The sequence below is a fragment of the Pezoporus flaviventris genome, unplaced genomic scaffold (genome assembly GCF_033815535.1).
Source record: "Pezoporus flaviventris isolate CSIRO_AGI_PZ_B2104156 unplaced genomic scaffold, CSIRO_AGI_Pfla_v1 ptg000007l, whole genome shotgun sequence".
In the NCBI taxonomy this organism is placed as follows: domain Eukaryota; kingdom Metazoa; phylum Chordata; class Aves; order Psittaciformes; family Psittacidae; genus Pezoporus; species Pezoporus flaviventris.
Genome location: NW_026892555.1, coordinates 35174308 through 35192346, shown reverse-complemented (window position 1 = coordinate 35192346; position 18039 = coordinate 35174308). Strand labels below are relative to the sequence as shown.

Sequence of the window (18039 nt, the reverse complement as noted above, 5' to 3'; positions counted from 1 at the left end):
CACAAAGTCCTTGTCCAAACCAAAACATCGCTATCAGCTCTGCTCCCAGGCCGAAAGTCAAAACACAGCACTGCACCAGCTACCAAGAAGGAGAAACATGACTGCTACTGCTGAACCCAGGACAAGTATGCAACATTGCAGTTTGCAGTGCGTGGCGTTCCTGGCATTTCTCATCCAGCATTCACAATCATGACCGAGTCTCCGCACCTCTTTACCTAGCAATCACTGCTGGGGTTCATAATACTTTGACAGAAAAACCTGAACTATTTTTTTATGTGCCTGAACTACATATCCCTGCCAGAAAAATATTTCAGCTTAGGTGTGGCTGCAGGAGGTGGGTTTTTCTTTGTTTTGTTGGCTCCTTTTCATGGTTGCACTGTTTACCGTCTGGTTTGTGATAGCATGTTTCAGCACACAGAAAGGGGAAAACCAGCAGCAGCCTGTCCCGTATCTTGTTGCCACCAGATCATAGAATCACAGAATCACAGAATAGTTTAGGTTGAAAGGGGCCTTTAAAGCTCATCTAGTCCAAATTCCCTGCAGTGACCCGGGACATCTTCAACTACATCAGGTTGACCAGAACCACATCCAGCCTGGCCTTAAATGTCTCCAGGGATGGTGCATCCACCACCTCTCTGGGGAAACAGTGCCAGGATTTTACTACCCTCACTGTAAAAATTTCTTCCTCATGTCCAGCCTGAATCTCTCCTTTTTTAGTTTAAAACTGTTATTCCTCATCCGGATGCATCAGGGTTCACACTGAGCCTGTTAACTTATGGCTTTTGTGGGCTACCACAGATTAAGTATAAATTCATTACATTTACATCCTAAAGGCCCATTACACCTTGAAAGGTGCCTCAGTTCGTTGTCCAAAGGGCTGACACAGCAGCACAATCCCCAAACTTTTTTTGATGCCTACATCCGCCCCTTCCTACATCACCATATGCAGGTATTTCTGGGCACTGACATTTCTAACCTTCAGCTTTTCCTCCTGGTTTTTATCTGTTTCTGCCTGTGTAGTGAGGTGGAAGTGCCTGCCTTACCAGGCAAGCATGGCTTTCCTCCTCTAACTCAAACTCCTTCATTAAAGCAGGTTTTGATGCATGAGAGGCAGCTGACTCAGAGTTAGGAGGGTAGGAATGAGGCATTCAGATTCCTGCAGACGTGAAAGTCACCTCTGACCCAGCCACAGAGGGGAGGGAAGATGCCAGGAGAGGCTCCCTGCCAGTCCTGCAAAGCTCCAGCTGTCCATGGCTCAGCTGCCGGACCAGCTTCTCCCGCTCAGCTCCGGGCTCTCCTCTGCATTAGGCAGTCAAAGCAAAGGTGTGATTTCAGATGGGTTTAACTGAGATATCACATATGTCCCATGAATGCAAGACTTCAGAAAAATCTGTTTTCGTGTGACTGCTGACAAATGTGTATGTTTAGGTAGGGGAAGTGCCAGCTCAGTGGGCTGAAAATGGGTACAGGAGTTCACCCAAACACTTTAAAAGTATGTAGGGCTTTGAAAATAAAATAGTCAGTAATACATTTAACTTAATGTGATCATTGCTGTTGCATGCAGAGAATAGTATTCATTTTCATGCAGAGAGCAATAAAAACCTTTACTTTTACATTCCTCTAAAGCACACAGTTTCCAGACTGGTGTTGCATGCAGATGAAGGACCCTGGAGTCGGGGTCATTCCAGAGAAGGGCTTTGGAGCTGGGGTCTGCCCCTGGGACTTGCCCAGCCACTCTATAGCATTTTTCAGATGCAAGCCCTGTACAGTCATGAAGGATTATAAACGAGAACTGTCTACAAGACACTTAACAGAGAAATCAATCGTAGTTACTGATTAAAAGAGAACACAACATTCTGATTTCATGTACAGTACAGTGGCAAAGTGATTTTATACAGTACATGCAGGGACTTAGGCTTAAATTTGAGGGTATTTATTGCTTGTACAGTTGTGTGATAAATTGACAAGTAGAAGCACAGATGGCTTTCCCTTAAGATCAGGCATCACATGCCACAAATTATCTGGGAAATTGTCATTTTAAAAATAACTCTGGAACAAGTGCCAAGCTGAGAGGGATATCAGTGTCTAATAAACAGATATAAACACAGCAGTGCCCAAAACTAAAATATATTTGAATTAAACTGTGTGGAGAGAGAGCATATACAATTAGCACCTATTCTCTAGCACCACAAATGAAAGCTTTTCAATACTGTATTTCTTCTGCCTCTTTCTCACCAGAAAATTCAAACTTTTTTTTTTTTTTGTGCATTTTTAAACCACTGTGGAGTTCACAGCTTGAATGGTTGTGTTAGATTCTTATGTTACAGCTCCTAGAAAAATATCAGACCAGAAGAACCTTAAGCACATTTATAGGCAGGCAATTTCTTTTTAACTGTTCTTCAGGGTGGTGACATGTTTATACCCTGATGTGTCTGAGCTCCAGCATAGCCGTCGCTCCTATTGTCTTCTCCAGCAACCACACGTGCTTCACACCTTGGGAAGGTGAGATCCTGGACCCTGCCAAAACACATGGGGAAAATAATATCCTGCATCTCACAGCCACGACTGCTTGCTCGAAACAGAGCATTTGTTAGACTGGGGCAGCCCTATGCTCTCTGCTGCCGGGCAGAGATAAGGGGGGAGCGGATTTAGTTTGCTTATTGCTTGCTGTCTTCCTCAAGGGGTGAAGGCCACCATGTGTGAGTGAGGAGAGCCAGGGCCCTGGGGGCCAACCCCCATCCCCCGCCAGCTGTCACCTGTCCCAGCCTGTCCTCCTCTCACGCGCTTATATGGGCACGGCAGGATGGCATCTCGTGACGCTGCGCTGCTAAAAACAGCCCCTGCTCCCTTCAGCCCCGCGTTTGAACAATGTCCTCCAGCCACAGCAACCCAGGGAGCCTCTGATCGCAGCACAGCCTTGGACTTATTTCAAGGGAAATTAACCCGGAAACCCCTCCGCGAGACTGTAATCCTAAGCGTATGCCCCTGGAAAAGGTAGGGATGAGCACTGCCCTGAACTACAAGTCCTTCTCCAAAGAGCAGGAAACCATGGATAACCTGGAGAAACAGCTGATTTGCCCCATCTGCTTGGAGATGTTCACCAAGCCTGTCGTCATCCTGCCCTGCCAGCACAACCTCTGTAGGAAGTGCGCCAGCGACATCTTCCAGGTAGGTTTCTTCCCGCAGAGAGCCCTGCTTCCCAGACAGCACTGGCTGAAATGAATGGAAAAGCAGGTTTTTTACATGGTGTGCCTGATTGCTTTCCACCATGGGTACGGCAGGAAGGGAGGTGATTTGAAACAGAAGCTGTGTCTCCCTGGGGGCCAGGGCTGAGCTCACAGCAGACTGAATTGACACCCGTTAGCTGCAGGGACATGGCCACGTGTGTGAGCTGAGGAACTGGCCCCTCACGGTCACTGGGTGCTTTGCTGAGGGGAGGTTGTTGGAGCTACCCTCTCCTTGGGCTCATTGACAAATGTTTCCTACAAGTGTGGTTTTGCCCAGTGCTTTTGAAAGGGGTTTTTATGGCTTTGCATGGCCTTACTCACCTCTCCTTGTGCTTCTTGGCAAGAGCAGGCCTCCAACCCCTACCTGCCGACCAGAGGAGGCACAACTGTGGCGTCGGGAGGCCGCTTCCGCTGTCCCTCGTGCAGGCACGAGGTGGTCCTCGACCGGCATGGCGTCTACGGGCTGCAGAGGAACCTGCTGGTGGAGAACATCATCGACATCTACAAGCAGGAGTCCACAAGGTAAAGGGTGAATGTGTGCCCTTTGGAGGAGGTTTGCTACAAAATCAGACAGGGCTCAGGAGGCTGGTGGCCTTTGGTGTCTTTGTTTGGTGCACATGAGGCTGATTGAGATGTTTTGCCTCTTGGAAATACAGAAAGGGATCGTGCTGCCATGCATGCCTGTCTGCTTGCTGTACAATGAAGTCAGCTCTGACTGAGCACAGAAAACCTTATCTGAATAGATGCTGATTTTCTCTGCTTCCATTTACATCAGAGGACTGTGCTGTGCTTATTCACTTGAACAAAACTTAACTCATGCAGGCAAAGCCCTTGAGGTCAGCATGTTTCCGTGAATAAGGGAAAAGCAGCTAGGTTCTCATCATTTATTTTTAAAACAGTTCAGATTACTCTCATTTGTCTTTAACCTGGGTGTTCTCATGCTAGAGAAGGGAAAGAAATTTCAAGTCTTGTTAGAAAATCCTGAGGGAAAGACAGTGCAAACAAGAAGAAAACTGAATTTCACACAGAAGATACCCTGAATCACAATGTCAAATCAGAACTCAATAAAAAAAATCTTCATTCCTGACAGCTTGGCATGTGAACTCATGAAATCAAGTCTTATTTAAGACTCCATAAAAGAGGAAGAATACCCAGAAATAGTATGTATCAGTGCTGTGTGGCTGTGCACGAGAGTCAAGACCTCAGGGTAGAGGACTGGGTTTGTCCTAAAAAGTAAGATTACTCCTGAATGTTAATTTCCTGCATTGGATGTGTAATGGATCCAGCAGTAGAAAAATGTTGCATTCTCATCTTTGTATCACTGGGATGGGTCAGACTCATGGAACTGCTATGGGGAGCTTAGTAGGGGGAAGGCTAAGCCTGGCCTTTTGCCACCAGCATGGATCCACAGGGCCAGTTTTATATGGCAAGGTGTTTTGTACACCTGAAGGAGGGTGTAATCCTGCCTGTGCTCCCTGACGGTCTTCCCATCCCACCCCAACAAGGAGCTGGGTTTTGCAGGGACAATGAGGTGGTATCACTGCAGCAGGTGGACACAGCCTTTGGAGCCCAGAGCCTGAGGTGGCTTAGAGCACTTCTCGCCTTCTCTGGCAGAGGAGGACAGTCACCAAAAGAGAGGACATTTCCAATGGTGGCTTTGGCTTTTCTTGGCTGTTCAGATGCCTTTGGGGACTGTTGTAGCTAGGCATAGTTTGGACTCCAAAGTGTCAGAGAGCATGAAGCTGGCTTAAAATTGTCCTTTTTGCTGCTCTTCGCTCTCAGTGCCAAGGGAAGTTCAGCTACCCCTGTGTGTGTCATTGATACCCAAATATTATTTTAGTCAGGAAAATCTCGGAGGAAATGAATCAACAAAGCTATGGTGGTGGACTTTGCTTTTTTTGACCAGATCAGCTAGATATGTGTGGCTTCACATCTTTCTTGGTTTGGGGGGGTTTATTTTTTCAGCTCACAGCTGTATTTAACTTAAAATATAAATGCTCCTCCTTTTCCCATGTAGTTCATGGGAATTGGAACAAAATTCAGTTAAATACAAATGTAAGAGATTTGGTAGAATTTTTTTTAAGTTCCACAGAAGTAAACCACATGATGAATAAAAGAGGAGAATAGGGAAAAAAAATTGCAGCATGAACACATATTTGCTGAGATACTTGTTCAAAAGGCTCGTTTATTCAGTCTGTTAAGGTGCTTATTTAACCTTCATATATGTCCTTAGAATGAGAGTTAGCGTCAGGGTTACGTAGGAGCGGCAATGCACAGCAGCATTATCTAAACTATTTGGCACTTTGTAGGCCTCAGCTACTTATCTCCCTCTGCCTAACATTTCTCAAGCTCCTATGAGGATGTGAGCGATATCTGCCATGCTGTTCCACTGAAACAAAAAAGCAAGGGAAATCAAGTCTTCTCTACTTCTTCCTTCCTCTTCCTAACTGAAGGGCTGAGGTCTGGCAGAGGTACATAAGAGGAAGAGTGAGATGTGACCTTTGCCTCCTTGTTTCTTCCCAAGACAGCCCTTCAAACTGGCAGCAGCTGTGATTTGCACAGGAGCCTCTTTCCCTTCAGTCCTCCTGTGGGTATAATTCACCATAACTGTGTCTGCCAGAATGATGCCAGCTCCCAGCTGCATTTCACATGGACTTAGGAGGGTCATGAATAATTCACCTAGGGAGCAAGCTTTATCTCCTGCTTAGGCAAAACCAATTTATTTTTAAAATATTTTTTTAAATTTGAGCTTCTATTTAAATTATGGAATTAGGGCTTTGTAGAAGCTGGGGCAGCAGCTGAGCTACAAGTTGAGAGGGTCTGCCCTCACAGGCAGCCCTATTACTAAAAATCACATCATAATGTCTTTTATACCACTGCTTATCAAATTCCAGCTGATGGCAATGTAACCTGTTGCCCAATTTAGAACCTGTTAGCAGCACAGGAAAGAAATCCTCAAGCAGGATGTGTCATCTACAAAGTTTTGTAGACTTTCTACAAAGTCATCAAAGGACTGACCCAGTTGAAATAAAGTTGGCTAAAACATTAAACCAATCTTTGAAAGTCTGTAGGCCACTGATTACCTGGACTGAAGACCACCAGGATTCCTGCTGCCACAAGGACAAGGTAGCAACAGGAGGCTGTGTCTTCTTGCAAGCTCTGGCAGCCTCTAACAAGCTTGGCTGGCTATCCCCGATCAAAAGACGCTTTGGGCTTTGTTACCAGCTGAATCCTGATCAGGGAGAGTCAAGCCTTGCACCTACTAGGGAGAGCCCTAGGTACAGGCTGTCCCTGCAGCCCTGAGCACAGATGGAGCAGTGTGCACAGGAGGGACTAGGCGCTGTGCTGAGAGCAGCATGTATGGGCTCTGTGACAGTGGTGATGTGCTGCAGGATGGGAAAGCCACCACTTCCAGGAGCAGCTATCCCTGACACCTCAGAGGCCTCAGCCTGAGCTCCCATGGCTCTCTAGGACTTGCTGCAGGGATGGCAGGGGATCTCAGATAGGCTGGGTCAGGGAGATGAGCTCCCTGCCCACAGATTGCCAAACAAGGGAGCTGCAGGAGAAGCCCCACAGATTGTGCAGTGAAAGACATGAGGAGAGAGATCACCTGGATCTTCTCCACCCCCCCATTGCCCATCCCCCCATTGTCTCCATCTCCATGTCCCACATGGAGACAAAGCCCCAGGCACACCTGGTTTCTTGGGCCAGGCATTTATGATAGTACTTGTGTAACGGAGCTGCAGGAATCCCCATGTCCATATGAACTTTTGTAGTCTTATAATTTTTCAAGCCCCATTTCTACCCTGGCTGTTGACAGGCTTTTCACTGCTTTTGGGAGAACCTATCATTGTGATTAATTTTCAAGGACCATCTTCTCCAAACTTAAGAATGGTCTATCCCTATATACTCAAGTAACAGTGGCAGAATATCTGCATTGATTAACAGGGTGCTCCTGATAAAACACTAGAAAAGAAGCAAAAACAAGGTGGACAGATGACTCAGGGGATACACTGTCCAATCATGTACAGATGGACTCAGGAGGGACATGGAAGCTAACAAGAAGAGCTTCTACAGGTGCATCAGCAGCAAAAGGAAGATTAGAGAAAGCATGGGTCCACTGCTGGAATGGAGCAGGGTCTTCTGTGGCAAAGGACATAGAAAAGGCTGAGGTACTTAATGCTTCCTTCATCTCAGTCTTTACTGGTAAAATCAGTCTTCAGTAATCCCAGGCTCCTGAGACCAGTGGGAAAGACTAGAGTAAGGAAGACTTAGCCTCGGAGGAGTGGGATCAGGTTAGGGAAAAAAAATGGACACTCTGGTGAGACCCACCCATGAGTGGTGAAGGAACTGGCTGATGTCATTGCAAGACCATTCTCAATAATCTTTGAAAGATCATGGTAATTGGGAGAGGTTCCTGAGGACTGGATTGGAAGAAAGCAAATGTTACTCAAATCTTCAAGGAGGAGAATCCAGGGAACTACAGGCTGGTCATCCTCACACTGGTTCCTTGAAAGCTGTTGAAGCAAACCCTCCTGGAAGCTATTTTCAAACATATAAAAGACGAAAAGGTGATTAGAAATAGTCAGCATGGATTTATGAAGGGAAAATTAGCCTGACTAATCTGATAGCCTTTTATAGTGAGACAACTAACCCAGTGAATGAGAGGAGAGCAGTGGAAGTTGTTTATCTAAACTTTCAACAATGTCTCCTGTAACATCTTTATTGACAACCTGCTGAAAGAAGGTCTATAGTGGACAGTGAAGTGGACTGAAAACTGGCTGAACTGCCAGACTCAAAGGGTCATGGTGAGCAATATGAAGTCAGGTGGAGGTCAGTCATTAATGGTGTATGCCCGAGATTAATACTGAGTCTAATACAGTGTAATATCTTCACTAATGACCTGACACTGCCTCATAGAGCCATACAGATTCTCTCTCCATTCCCTGACCAGGTGCAGGCACTAGGTGATGTGACAGTACAGTTGCATTCAGGATTTCAGTAGACACCTTCTTGGACTTGTAAAAATCCGAAGGAAAACATGCTTTCTAACAAAACAGCAGCTTTCCTATGGTCTTACTATGCCTTTAATTAAAGTGTGCTCCTTTACTTGCGCAGCAACTTTGCATTTCCTCACCAAATCATAGAATCACAGAACATCTGAGACTGGACGGGACCTCTGGACATCATCTGGTCCACCTGCCCTGCTCAAGTAGGGCCACCCAGAGCCAGTTGCCCAGGACCATGTCCAGGTGGCTTTTAAAGACTTCCATGGATGGAGACTCCACCACCTCTCTGGGCAACCTGTGCCAGTGCTTGGTCACCCTCACAGTGAAAAAGTGTTTCCTGAAGTTCAGAGAGAACCTACAGCTCTTCAGTTTATGCCCATTGCCTCTGGTCCTAGCACTGGGCACCACTGAAAAGAGCCTGGCTCAATCCTCATTACACCCTCTGTTCAGGTATTTGGATACTTGAAGATATTGGTAAGATCAAGGTCATTGTTAAGATCCCCCTGAACGTTCCCTTATCCAGGAACGCAAGCCACAACCTCTACTCACAGGAGAGATGCTCTAGACCTTTAATCATCTTCAGGGTCCCTTGTTGGGCTGTCTCCAGTATGTCCATGTCTCTTATGCACTGGGAAGCCCAGAACTGGACCCAGTGTTCCAGGTGTGGCCTTACCAGTGCTGAGAATCCTCCCCTCCATAAAGCACACACAACACTCCACATGTTAGGATCCAAACCCAATTTTAATGGAAAAGAATAAACCCCTAACAGTCAAACACAGGCTAAGTAATTCAAAGAGCAGAGTCAGAGAAGGAGAGCACAAAGCTATTAGGCTATTTCAGCAACCTGCTGAACATCTGTGATGAATCTTTTCTTGTACTACAGCCATGCTGTTTCTTTAATCAGCTACTCTTTAATCGCCTGTTTCAGGAGCAGCCACCATTTTAAACATCAAGATTGTTTTGGCCTTTGCTACACCAATGTAGACCTAGAGGATTCTCTCTGAAGTTAGGGAATGTTGTGCTAAAAGTCATTCCTTTTGTGTAGCCTGGGAAGGAGACTGTAGTTCTGTTTACTTCTACTCTTCTGTCGGTATCTTTAGGGCCCCACTAGTTCAGGGAGTTCTGCCAGGTTTCTCCCAGCTCTTTGCTGCACTTTTGAAGGTTGGTTACTTCTGGCTGAACTTGCTTGACACTGTCTCCTTTTTGCCGTGTGCGATGTGTCTTTCATGTTAGTGTCATCATTCCAGTGTCAAGTAACCTAGTAATTTCTGGTCTTGTAAATATTTGTGGGAAGAGCAGCTATTTCAGGCTTAATTAATCACTTTGAAATTCATTGTCTGTTAGTGCCATCACATGCAGGCCCTCCTACTGGTGTGCTATAACATGAATATATCAGGGGCTGTTTGCAGTCACCTGCAGACAGTGTAAAGTGTTTTTATGGTGGAAACACACGCCTTTTGAATAGCATTAAAATGATGCTGGATTTGACACACTGAGTGCCTTATGTAAATATATGCTAGAAATCTGACCCAAATAATACAGGCTTCCTTCAGAAGTTTCTGTTTTGTTTTATTCTGGTATATCATGTTATACTGCAGATTACAAACTTTCCATATGAATCCTTAAAATTCTAGCGCCTTCTTTAAATTAAATAATGAGTGCATGAGACATCTTCTTTGTTGCTTGATGTTTTTTTAAAGGCATCTAGTGGATCATATTCATTCCATTCCCTTAAGAAGAGAAAACCTGTACTTAAAAAAATTAAAAAATAAATGCCATGTCCATTCTACCAAACTGTATGGAAAAACTCTACTGAAGTTTAATCTAAAATAGTGATTTTCCCATACTTTTTTTCAGTTGAACAGAATGACTGGTTGCCTCTTTGCTACAGAGCTCCATAAAATGGCTTTTTTTTTTTTAATGCAATTCCATTACATTTTATAGTTTTGGAAAATATTTTGTATCTGAAGATGAAAAGATGTATTTGTGTGATGCCATTGCTCCACTTGCTACAGGTAAATCGTAGTTCTCCTTCCAAATGGCAGCAGAAGGCAATAATGGCTTATGTTGGAAATATTTAACATTGCTGCCATAGGAGTGGCAATCTTTGGAGACTTGAACCTCCAGACACACTCCTTCCATCAAGCTACTGACCCTGTCCTCTGGTACCACATCTTCACATACTCATGTGCTTGCTGCAGATGTGTTCAGGGTGTTAAGCCCAAAGCATGGTCTCAGAAAACCATCAGCCTGCCCATGCAGACTAGACCGGAGCATTCACATCAGTCAAATGGCTCATTTAAAGGAAGCTACAACTAAATTAGTTCCTAAAATAGCAGGAATTGACCTGTGTGTATATGAAGAAATCATTTTGCTGAAGAGAAGATCAGGACTGAACTCTAGTCTGGTGACAGTTCCTGGCTTAGCACAGGAGAGGAATGCTCCTTGTGTAACCCATGTATTTTGAGATGGGTACAATCGAGTTACCTACTGTTAAAAAGTTCAACGTCGTACAAGCTAGACACGTGCTGCCCAGATAAAATTAATTTGTGTCAGACCTTATTTGGTTGCTGACCTAGTGTAAAGGCCATAAGGACCCAGTCCTGTTTGATACAGTCCTGACCTGAGCCTTGCAATGCTCATCAGCAGAGACATAGAGTTAAGGGCATAAAGGTCCATCAATACCTAACTTGATTCAATTATTCCCTTGCATAAGAGCTTTTCTATTTTAAGGCTAAGTGCCCAACATTTTGTATGATGAACCTGAGAGAAATTACATATGTTTTGTATTTCAGATAGATGTTAGATAACATGCTAATTAAAGTATATGAGTAGTCTGAGATCACTCTTAGTGAGGTTGTTTACATTTTAAAATATGAGTGAGGGTTCAGTCACACTCCCAGCTGGCATTCGCATATAAAGACATATTGCTATATTGTCATCACATCCTGTTGTGTCAGGACATTAATCTGTCCCACTGTCTATTTAGTCATCCCATGTGGCAGGTTTAAGTGTACACTGCATATTCAGGTTAGCCTTGGACACTGCTATATATCATATTTCATGCTGATACTGTAAGTGTTGTCATCAAAAACTCATGAGCACCAAGTTTGTTTTAATTTTGTATTCGTTTGCAGACCTGAAAGGAAGTGTGACCAGCCAATGTGTGAAGAGCATGAAGATGAGAGAATTAATATCTATTGTTTGAACTGTGAAATACCCACCTGCTCCTTGTGCAAAGTCTTTGGTGCCCACAAAGACTGTCAAGTTGCTCCTCTCACAAATGTTTACCAGCAACAGAAGGTAAATATCTTTTTGTATGTCACAGTCAACTGACAGGACCATCACTAGGGATTCCTGTGAGTTTCCAAAGGGGCCTTTGCCATTCCTGTGTTTGAGTGAAAGGCTCGCACAAATCTGTTAGAACTGTTTTGAAACACAGGAAAATAAATTTATGAGAGATCACACAGAAATATATTAGAGTGCCCCAATTTTTATTAGTATAGTGAGTAAACATTTTAGACAGCAGTTTGATGTGAAGCTGAGGATCTCTCACACAAGGTTCCTGTTGTCTTTTTTTAGTGCTTTTAGATCAGAAAAACAAGTGGGATTTACAACACATGAACTGGAAAGAGAACAGACCATTACAAGCCAAGTAGTTATCTATCAGGCACTTTTGCCTTTAAGCATCCAATTTTTAAGAAAAGTTAAGTGAAAAACCTCCTTCTGCAAGTGAATGCAGGAATATTCAATAGTTGGCAGCACAGGATGTACCTAACATCCTCTGCCCTTGCTGTCACCAGTAGAAGACTTGTTTATTTTTAATACAGTATTAATTTAAAACCTGACTCACTGGGTTATCCTCCTGAGATAAACAGCTCATTTTTCTGGAGGGTCCCAGTGGGGCAAGCAATCAGACAGGCCAAGTTTGCAATCCCAGCCTCCAACTTTGTCACACAGATGCTTGTGTGTGGAAACTATAAATGAGAAGTTGCTTTAGGAAAGTAGCTACAAACATCATTTCAATCAAAACAAAGGAGGGAGAAGGGGAAGTTTCTTGAATTGAATCCATGCATCCAGTCACTCCCTTTGCATGGAGATTTGCACGGCGTGGTTTCCTTCCCAGAGTGCCTGTGGAAAGGAGCTGTCATGCCCAAGACTCAGTCATCACCATCCCCACATTCCGGCCATTTCTTACTTCCACTGGTTTCCCTCATGCTAGTGGATCAGCAGCCTCCACTTTCGCCTCCTCCTTTCCTCTCTTCCCCTCTCACAACAGCCCCAGCTCTGCTGCCTTCATGCCAGGGGCTCTGTAGCACCCTGGTCCTTCCAGGTCAGTGGGCTATCTCTTCTCCTCTCTAGTGGCAAGAGCTGCAGGCCTCAGGGAATAGCACAGTAACATGGCTAGACCCAGACACTAAAAAGAACCAACCCATCAAGAGATAAAGTCTTTTCTGTCAAACCCAAATGGAATATTTTGGGGCTGTTGAAAAAGTGCTTCAGACAAAAACATCTAGAAGAGCTTCCTAGAACAAAGTGCTTCCTCCTTTCAAAACCACAGTTTCTTCTCCATTAAAAGTTTCAAAATGTCAATGTTTTCATAGTTTTTTTTTTAGAGAGGAAACTAGGTAAAGCTAATATCCTGGTATGGCCCATTCATCTCTTGCTCCTAACAACTAGATGTGCCACCTTGAAATAGGACGGTATGTAACACCTCTTGCTTGTTCTCCCCTTACTTCCCAGTCTGAGCTGAGTGATGGCATTGCAGTCCTTGTGGGGAGCAATGACAGAATGCAAGGGATAGTCACGCAGCTGGAGGAGACCTGCAAGACGGTTGAGGTAGGTACTACCTCTTTAAATGCAGTTATTTCAATAACTCACATCTTTTAAACTGCTGGTAACAATCATTCTTTAACGGACCTCACTTTACACAAATGCATTCCCACAGCCTTTTACTAAACCATTACCTAAGACTTTGTACATTATCAGCTGTACTGCCTCAACCAAAGGGTGTGTCCTGCTGGGCACCCTGCATCTGACATTGGCCATGTGATGAAGGACAAAGAATAAGAATAATCCATATCAGCACATCTTGCTCAGCATTCTTATTGGAATAAGATATCACTGAAGTTAAAAGCAGCTCCAACAAAATTCCATCAACTCCCATGTCATTTAACATCTAAGATCAGGTTCTAGAGCTGTAGAAGTCTAAAGCCTGACTGGTCCTGTGAACAGAGCCTTAGCCTAAGCCACAGCATAACCTGTGTAGCATGGCACCCAAGTGTGTCAGTGAGCTCTGTATTTGGTTGATCTGCCTTCTGCACAGAAGCACTTTTTTAATACACTTACGTTGTCATTTAAGGAGTCTTGTTTTGTTGCTTGTGGGAGAGAAGACTTCAGGTTCTTACTGGATTTTCTGGTAAAGGTTTCACTCTGACAGATCTGGAATTAGTTTTGTGTCATTCAGTAGCAGAAGTGGCTCTCATTTTCTCCAAGAGGTTTGTACCAGCAAAAGCAAAAGCTGAAAGGAGCTCATATGGATTGATTTTGTGATAAGAGTTTGATGAAGCATCTACTGAAGGAGTTGCATCCCTCTCAGCACAATTAGAATAATATTGACCCTTTAGAGCTGGAGCAGAAAAGAGAAATAGCAGAGAAAAATAAGTTAATCCAAGATGTATGGACTCTAATTGGTAAGAAGAATGTACACAACTGGCCAAGGCTCCTGTTTCCTTAGAGCAAGGAAGGACAGAAAATGTTCAAGTTTGGTCCAAGGAACATAAAATCATTAACCCAAGTAAATGAGAGTGGATGTTAGCAGCAGCCAGAACTTTGTAGTCAGGAAGGATGAAATCACAAGGAAGGAAATGGCCGCTATCAGGACTTTGCTGACAGAAACAAGCTTTTCGAGTAGGTTAGCTGCAGAAATTTGAATGATATAAAAGCAAAACCTTATACTCGCTTAAGTTGAACTAGCTGAACCAGAAACAAAACTTCAAATATCTAGTCTGAAGTATGGAGAAAACTCTATGCTAAAAATACCTTAACAAATACAACAGTTTCTGAAACTAGCTTCCTCAGAATCATCCACTCAATTTAAAGTCTAACTTTTAAACTCAAAACCTAAAGAAAATGCAGCCATTTTGCCTTCAGATGTTTAAACAGGCTTTTCACCTTTAAAGTCAAAGACTGCAGAAAATAGATCTTAGAGCTTACCTTGGCACTTCCTTGTTATATTTCAAACAAATCACATTTCCTACCACACAAAAGCTTTGTCTGAATTGACATCAGTTTGTTCTTGAAGATGAAAAGCTACAGCTGGAGCTAAGAAATGTGCACACATGGAAATAATGCTTATAATCCACGATGGTCTCTTCTCTCTGCTTAACACTCTGTAGAGAACAGTAAATATCTGCTTTAGCAGAAAATACATGATAACTTTCCTTTTAGCTGGGTTAAGTTCCGTATTTAGTTATTGCTTCTATTCAACCCTAAAAAACACAGATTACACTGAAAATAAAAAAGGAATATAAAATGCTAGATAGTGGAAAACAAGTATAAATAATTAAGTACTGTTTAGCCCTGTAAACAATATGAGTCAAATAATGAAAAATTACTGTGTTTCAGTCAAATACTAATAACATAGACCAGTCAATACAGATAACTTCAGAACAAGCAGTGTGACTCATGCTCAGTGGCAAGGACTCTTATTTTTGCTGTAGCCATGCTTTAAGAAACAAAAAGGCTGAGAACATTACAGAATGGAAAGTCATGTATTTGTTAAAATTTTTCATTACACAGAATCTGATTAGGATACTTCCATGAGGCAGAGACTTCATATGGGAACATTTTATGCAGAAAGAGAATATTTCAGAAATATTTCAGCATTTGCAGTTAGGAACCTGTTTTACACTCTTACTTTTGAGGTTCACAGCTCTGTAATATCTACTGGCAGGAAATAATGTATTACAGCTAAGAGTTAAGGAAGGATCTCTCAGGACACCCTGCTATCACTCTCTTGTTCTCCTCCTACATCTTGTCCTGTGTCAAATGGCAAAGATAGCACATACCTGTCTTGAAATAAAGGTTGTTTTACAAGGGGTCTGAATGACATTTCTGAGGAGGTCATTGTAGACTAAACTGAACAGGAATCTGGAGCAAGCAAAAGTGCAGGCAACAAGGGGAGAAAGCTAGGAGAGGCGTGAAAGGAAAGAGGAAGATTATTTGAGGTCTGAAGAACAGAATGACACCCAGGAACTGTGACTCACTTGGTTTGAAAACTTCCTTATCCCCACCCCTTAGTTCACTAATCAGGAATCTCTGGGAAGTGGCAAGGACCTCCAGAAGGTCAGGACAAGCCTGCCCCCCTGCAGGGAGTTTTAAATTACAAGTGCCTGTTTAGCCTAGTCCTCCTCATTAGAAAGCAGAGGTGGATACTTGGGTCAATGCAACAAGATCTGTATTCGTTTCCCACCCCTCAATGCAGACTATGATTTTTGGCCACGTGTCCAGCTTCATAAGGCTTTCTTCTCTGAATGATACAGAGCAGACTGTCACCACTTGTAGGAAAGAGCTCTGGCTGAAAGTCAAGAGAAAAAGTGGGATTCTCTCTGGCCAAGTGCTATGAATAATCAGTCTTATCACTTCCAAAAGTACTGTTGCACTGTTAATAATTCTGTGCTGCCAGGATCTCAGCATTATGCCTCAAGGGAAGAAGATGAGGAATTGATTCAGCCTCAGTTCCTAGGAAAGGTTTTTAAATAATCACCACCAACCAGAACCAGATATAACCACAATAAGGTTATGCCCCAGGGCACACAGATGACTCAAGTACTTCTGTTTGGTAGACCTCAGACATTATAGATACTCTGTCTCCTATTTCCTCCCCATAAATCCTCCCTTGCAAATGCAGTGTGTTCTTGCTAGAGAGCACTCAATGAAGCAGTCATCAAACCCATCCTCCTTACTCAGTGAAATATGCTATGTAGTCTGATTGGAAGGATAATAAAAGTGCCTCAAAAAATGATGTTAAAATCAGTGCCTGAAGGTAGGGTTGGAACCTGAAACCTTCTTCTTGTCTTTGTGCTTCTGTCACACGCTGTTTCCTTTGTGGTACTGCTTCCTCATTCAGTGCACAGTAAATGGAATATAATGGACACCTATTGTCAAAATAGAGTCTTGAGTGGGTGTATGTGAAAATCAAGGCCAGCCAGGATAGTTCTAGGTTCTCTGGTAGAAAAATAAAATTCTCCAGAGCTGATATGAGACAATCCCTGCTCTAAAAACATTCTGTCCATGCAAATGAATCCAGCTGCTACTAAAGTGGAGGTTTTTACTTTTTGTGCAGACTTTGATGTGTCACTGCAGACATCATAAATACCTGTTACAGATTTTTAGCATAACTGACAAGTTATACAATAACCTATCTGGGGGCTTTCAGTATCTCAAAACTCAGAGTCTGAGAATGGTTTTAAAACTTTTGTTCCAATAGCTTGGGCTTTGAAAATTATAAAAGTCTCTGGGGTCATTCAGAATCCTTTGCACTACTCAGAAAGAGGAATCTCTTTGATGAAAATGCTTCCAAGTAACTGTAAAAATAGAAACTCTTTTAAGAACATAACATGTTTAACATAAACCAAATGATTTGCAGGAATGCTGCAGACGACAGAAAGAGCAGCTGTGTGAAAAATTTGATTATCTCTATTCTGTACTGGAAGAAAGAAAAAATGAGATGACACAAATAATCACTAGAACCCAAGAGGAGAAACTGGAACATGTCCGCTCCCTGATGAAGAAGTACGCAGATCATTTGGAAGCTGTGTCAAAGCTGGTTGAATCAGGAATCCAGTTTATGGAAGAACCAGAAATGGCTGTGTTTTTGCAGGTATAAAGTCAATAAATGCAGACAGAAGAAGAATGATGAGTTTATTGAAATACTATTTAAGCATTTCTCGATTTTAGGCACATTCAGAGTTCGAGTAAACTTTCACACAAACTCATTTTTTAAACAGTTGCATCAGCACAGGCAAATGACTAGTCTTCTTGTGAATAGTATCCAAACCAAGAGCATAAGTATTTGATATGTGCACCAGAATATACTAGTCTGGGTATGAATTTCTTATCCCCAAAGAAGAAACAGGAATTTTAACATTTTCCAACATATCTGTATTGTCCCGCTGTTTTAATATGCATGTAGTTGAACTTCTGTGAGTTACAGGTTTTGTTTGTGTATTGACAGAGCAATTAACTTTCCAAGAATTAAATATTTATGTTTGAAGTCACTTTTTTATGACTTTACTTTTTTTTTTCCTACAATTTCTCTACGTTAAAGGCAATATTCTTTCCAGACAAAAAGGCTCCAGAAGTATGGCCTTATGGATGGCCAAAGATAGTTGCTGTGACTGAAGATGTAACACAGCAATTGCTTTTCACCACAAACACACAAAAAAAGAAGAGCAAAACTACTTCCATTTCATTTTTGTAGAAATTGTACTTATTTACCATCGTATTTGGATTTTACTTAAAAAGTCTTCAATGGACGAAAAGGTTTACTCAACTGTATACTAATTACCATGTAAATCAGATTGCATTCATAGATCTGTCATGGTTGTCATTTATGAGATCCATATTAGCATGTTTAGAAGCAGCCACTGTAAGAATAATATCTCAATGCATAAAATCACTGAAAAAAATATGAACCATTTAAGAAGTCAGTTATTTCCTTTTTGTTTTCACAGAATGCCAAAACATTGCTACAAAAGTAAGTACCTAAATTTGAGACTCTTGATCATTATAATGAATCA

The 18039-nt window shown here is 42.7% G+C and overlaps 1 protein-coding gene and 1 long non-coding RNA gene across 4 annotated transcripts in view; one reads left to right on the top strand and one right to left on the bottom strand.

The window, feature by feature from the left end:
- Nucleotides 1–1886: 1886 nt before the first annotated feature.
- Nucleotides 1887–3674, bottom strand: LOC133266792 (uncharacterized). The gene is made up of 3 exons (XR_009742515.1): nt 3549–3674; nt 3058–3213; nt 1887–2517 (listed from the first exon to the last, which is right to left on the bottom strand). It is a non-coding gene; the product is annotated as an uncharacterized LOC133266792 (long non-coding RNA).
- Nucleotides 2819–18039, top strand: part of TRIM55 (tripartite motif containing 55) — a 37704-nt gene continuing 22483 nt past the window's right edge. The window contains exons 1-6 of one of the 3 annotated variants that reach the window (XM_061448374.1): nt 2819–3168; nt 3577–3749; nt 11374–11539; nt 12980–13075; nt 16887–17120; nt 17974–17996. In XM_061448374.1, the coding sequence (XP_061304358.1) occupies nt 2980–3168; nt 3577–3749; nt 11374–11539; nt 12980–13075; nt 16887–17120; nt 17974–17996 (881 nt within the window). In that variant the 5' untranslated portion in view covers nt 2819–2979. The remainder of the gene's footprint in view (nt 3169–3576; nt 3750–11373; nt 11540–12979; nt 13076–16886; nt 17121–17973; nt 17997–18039) is intronic. The other 2 variants (XM_061448372.1, XM_061448371.1) reach the window with 2 other exon arrangements.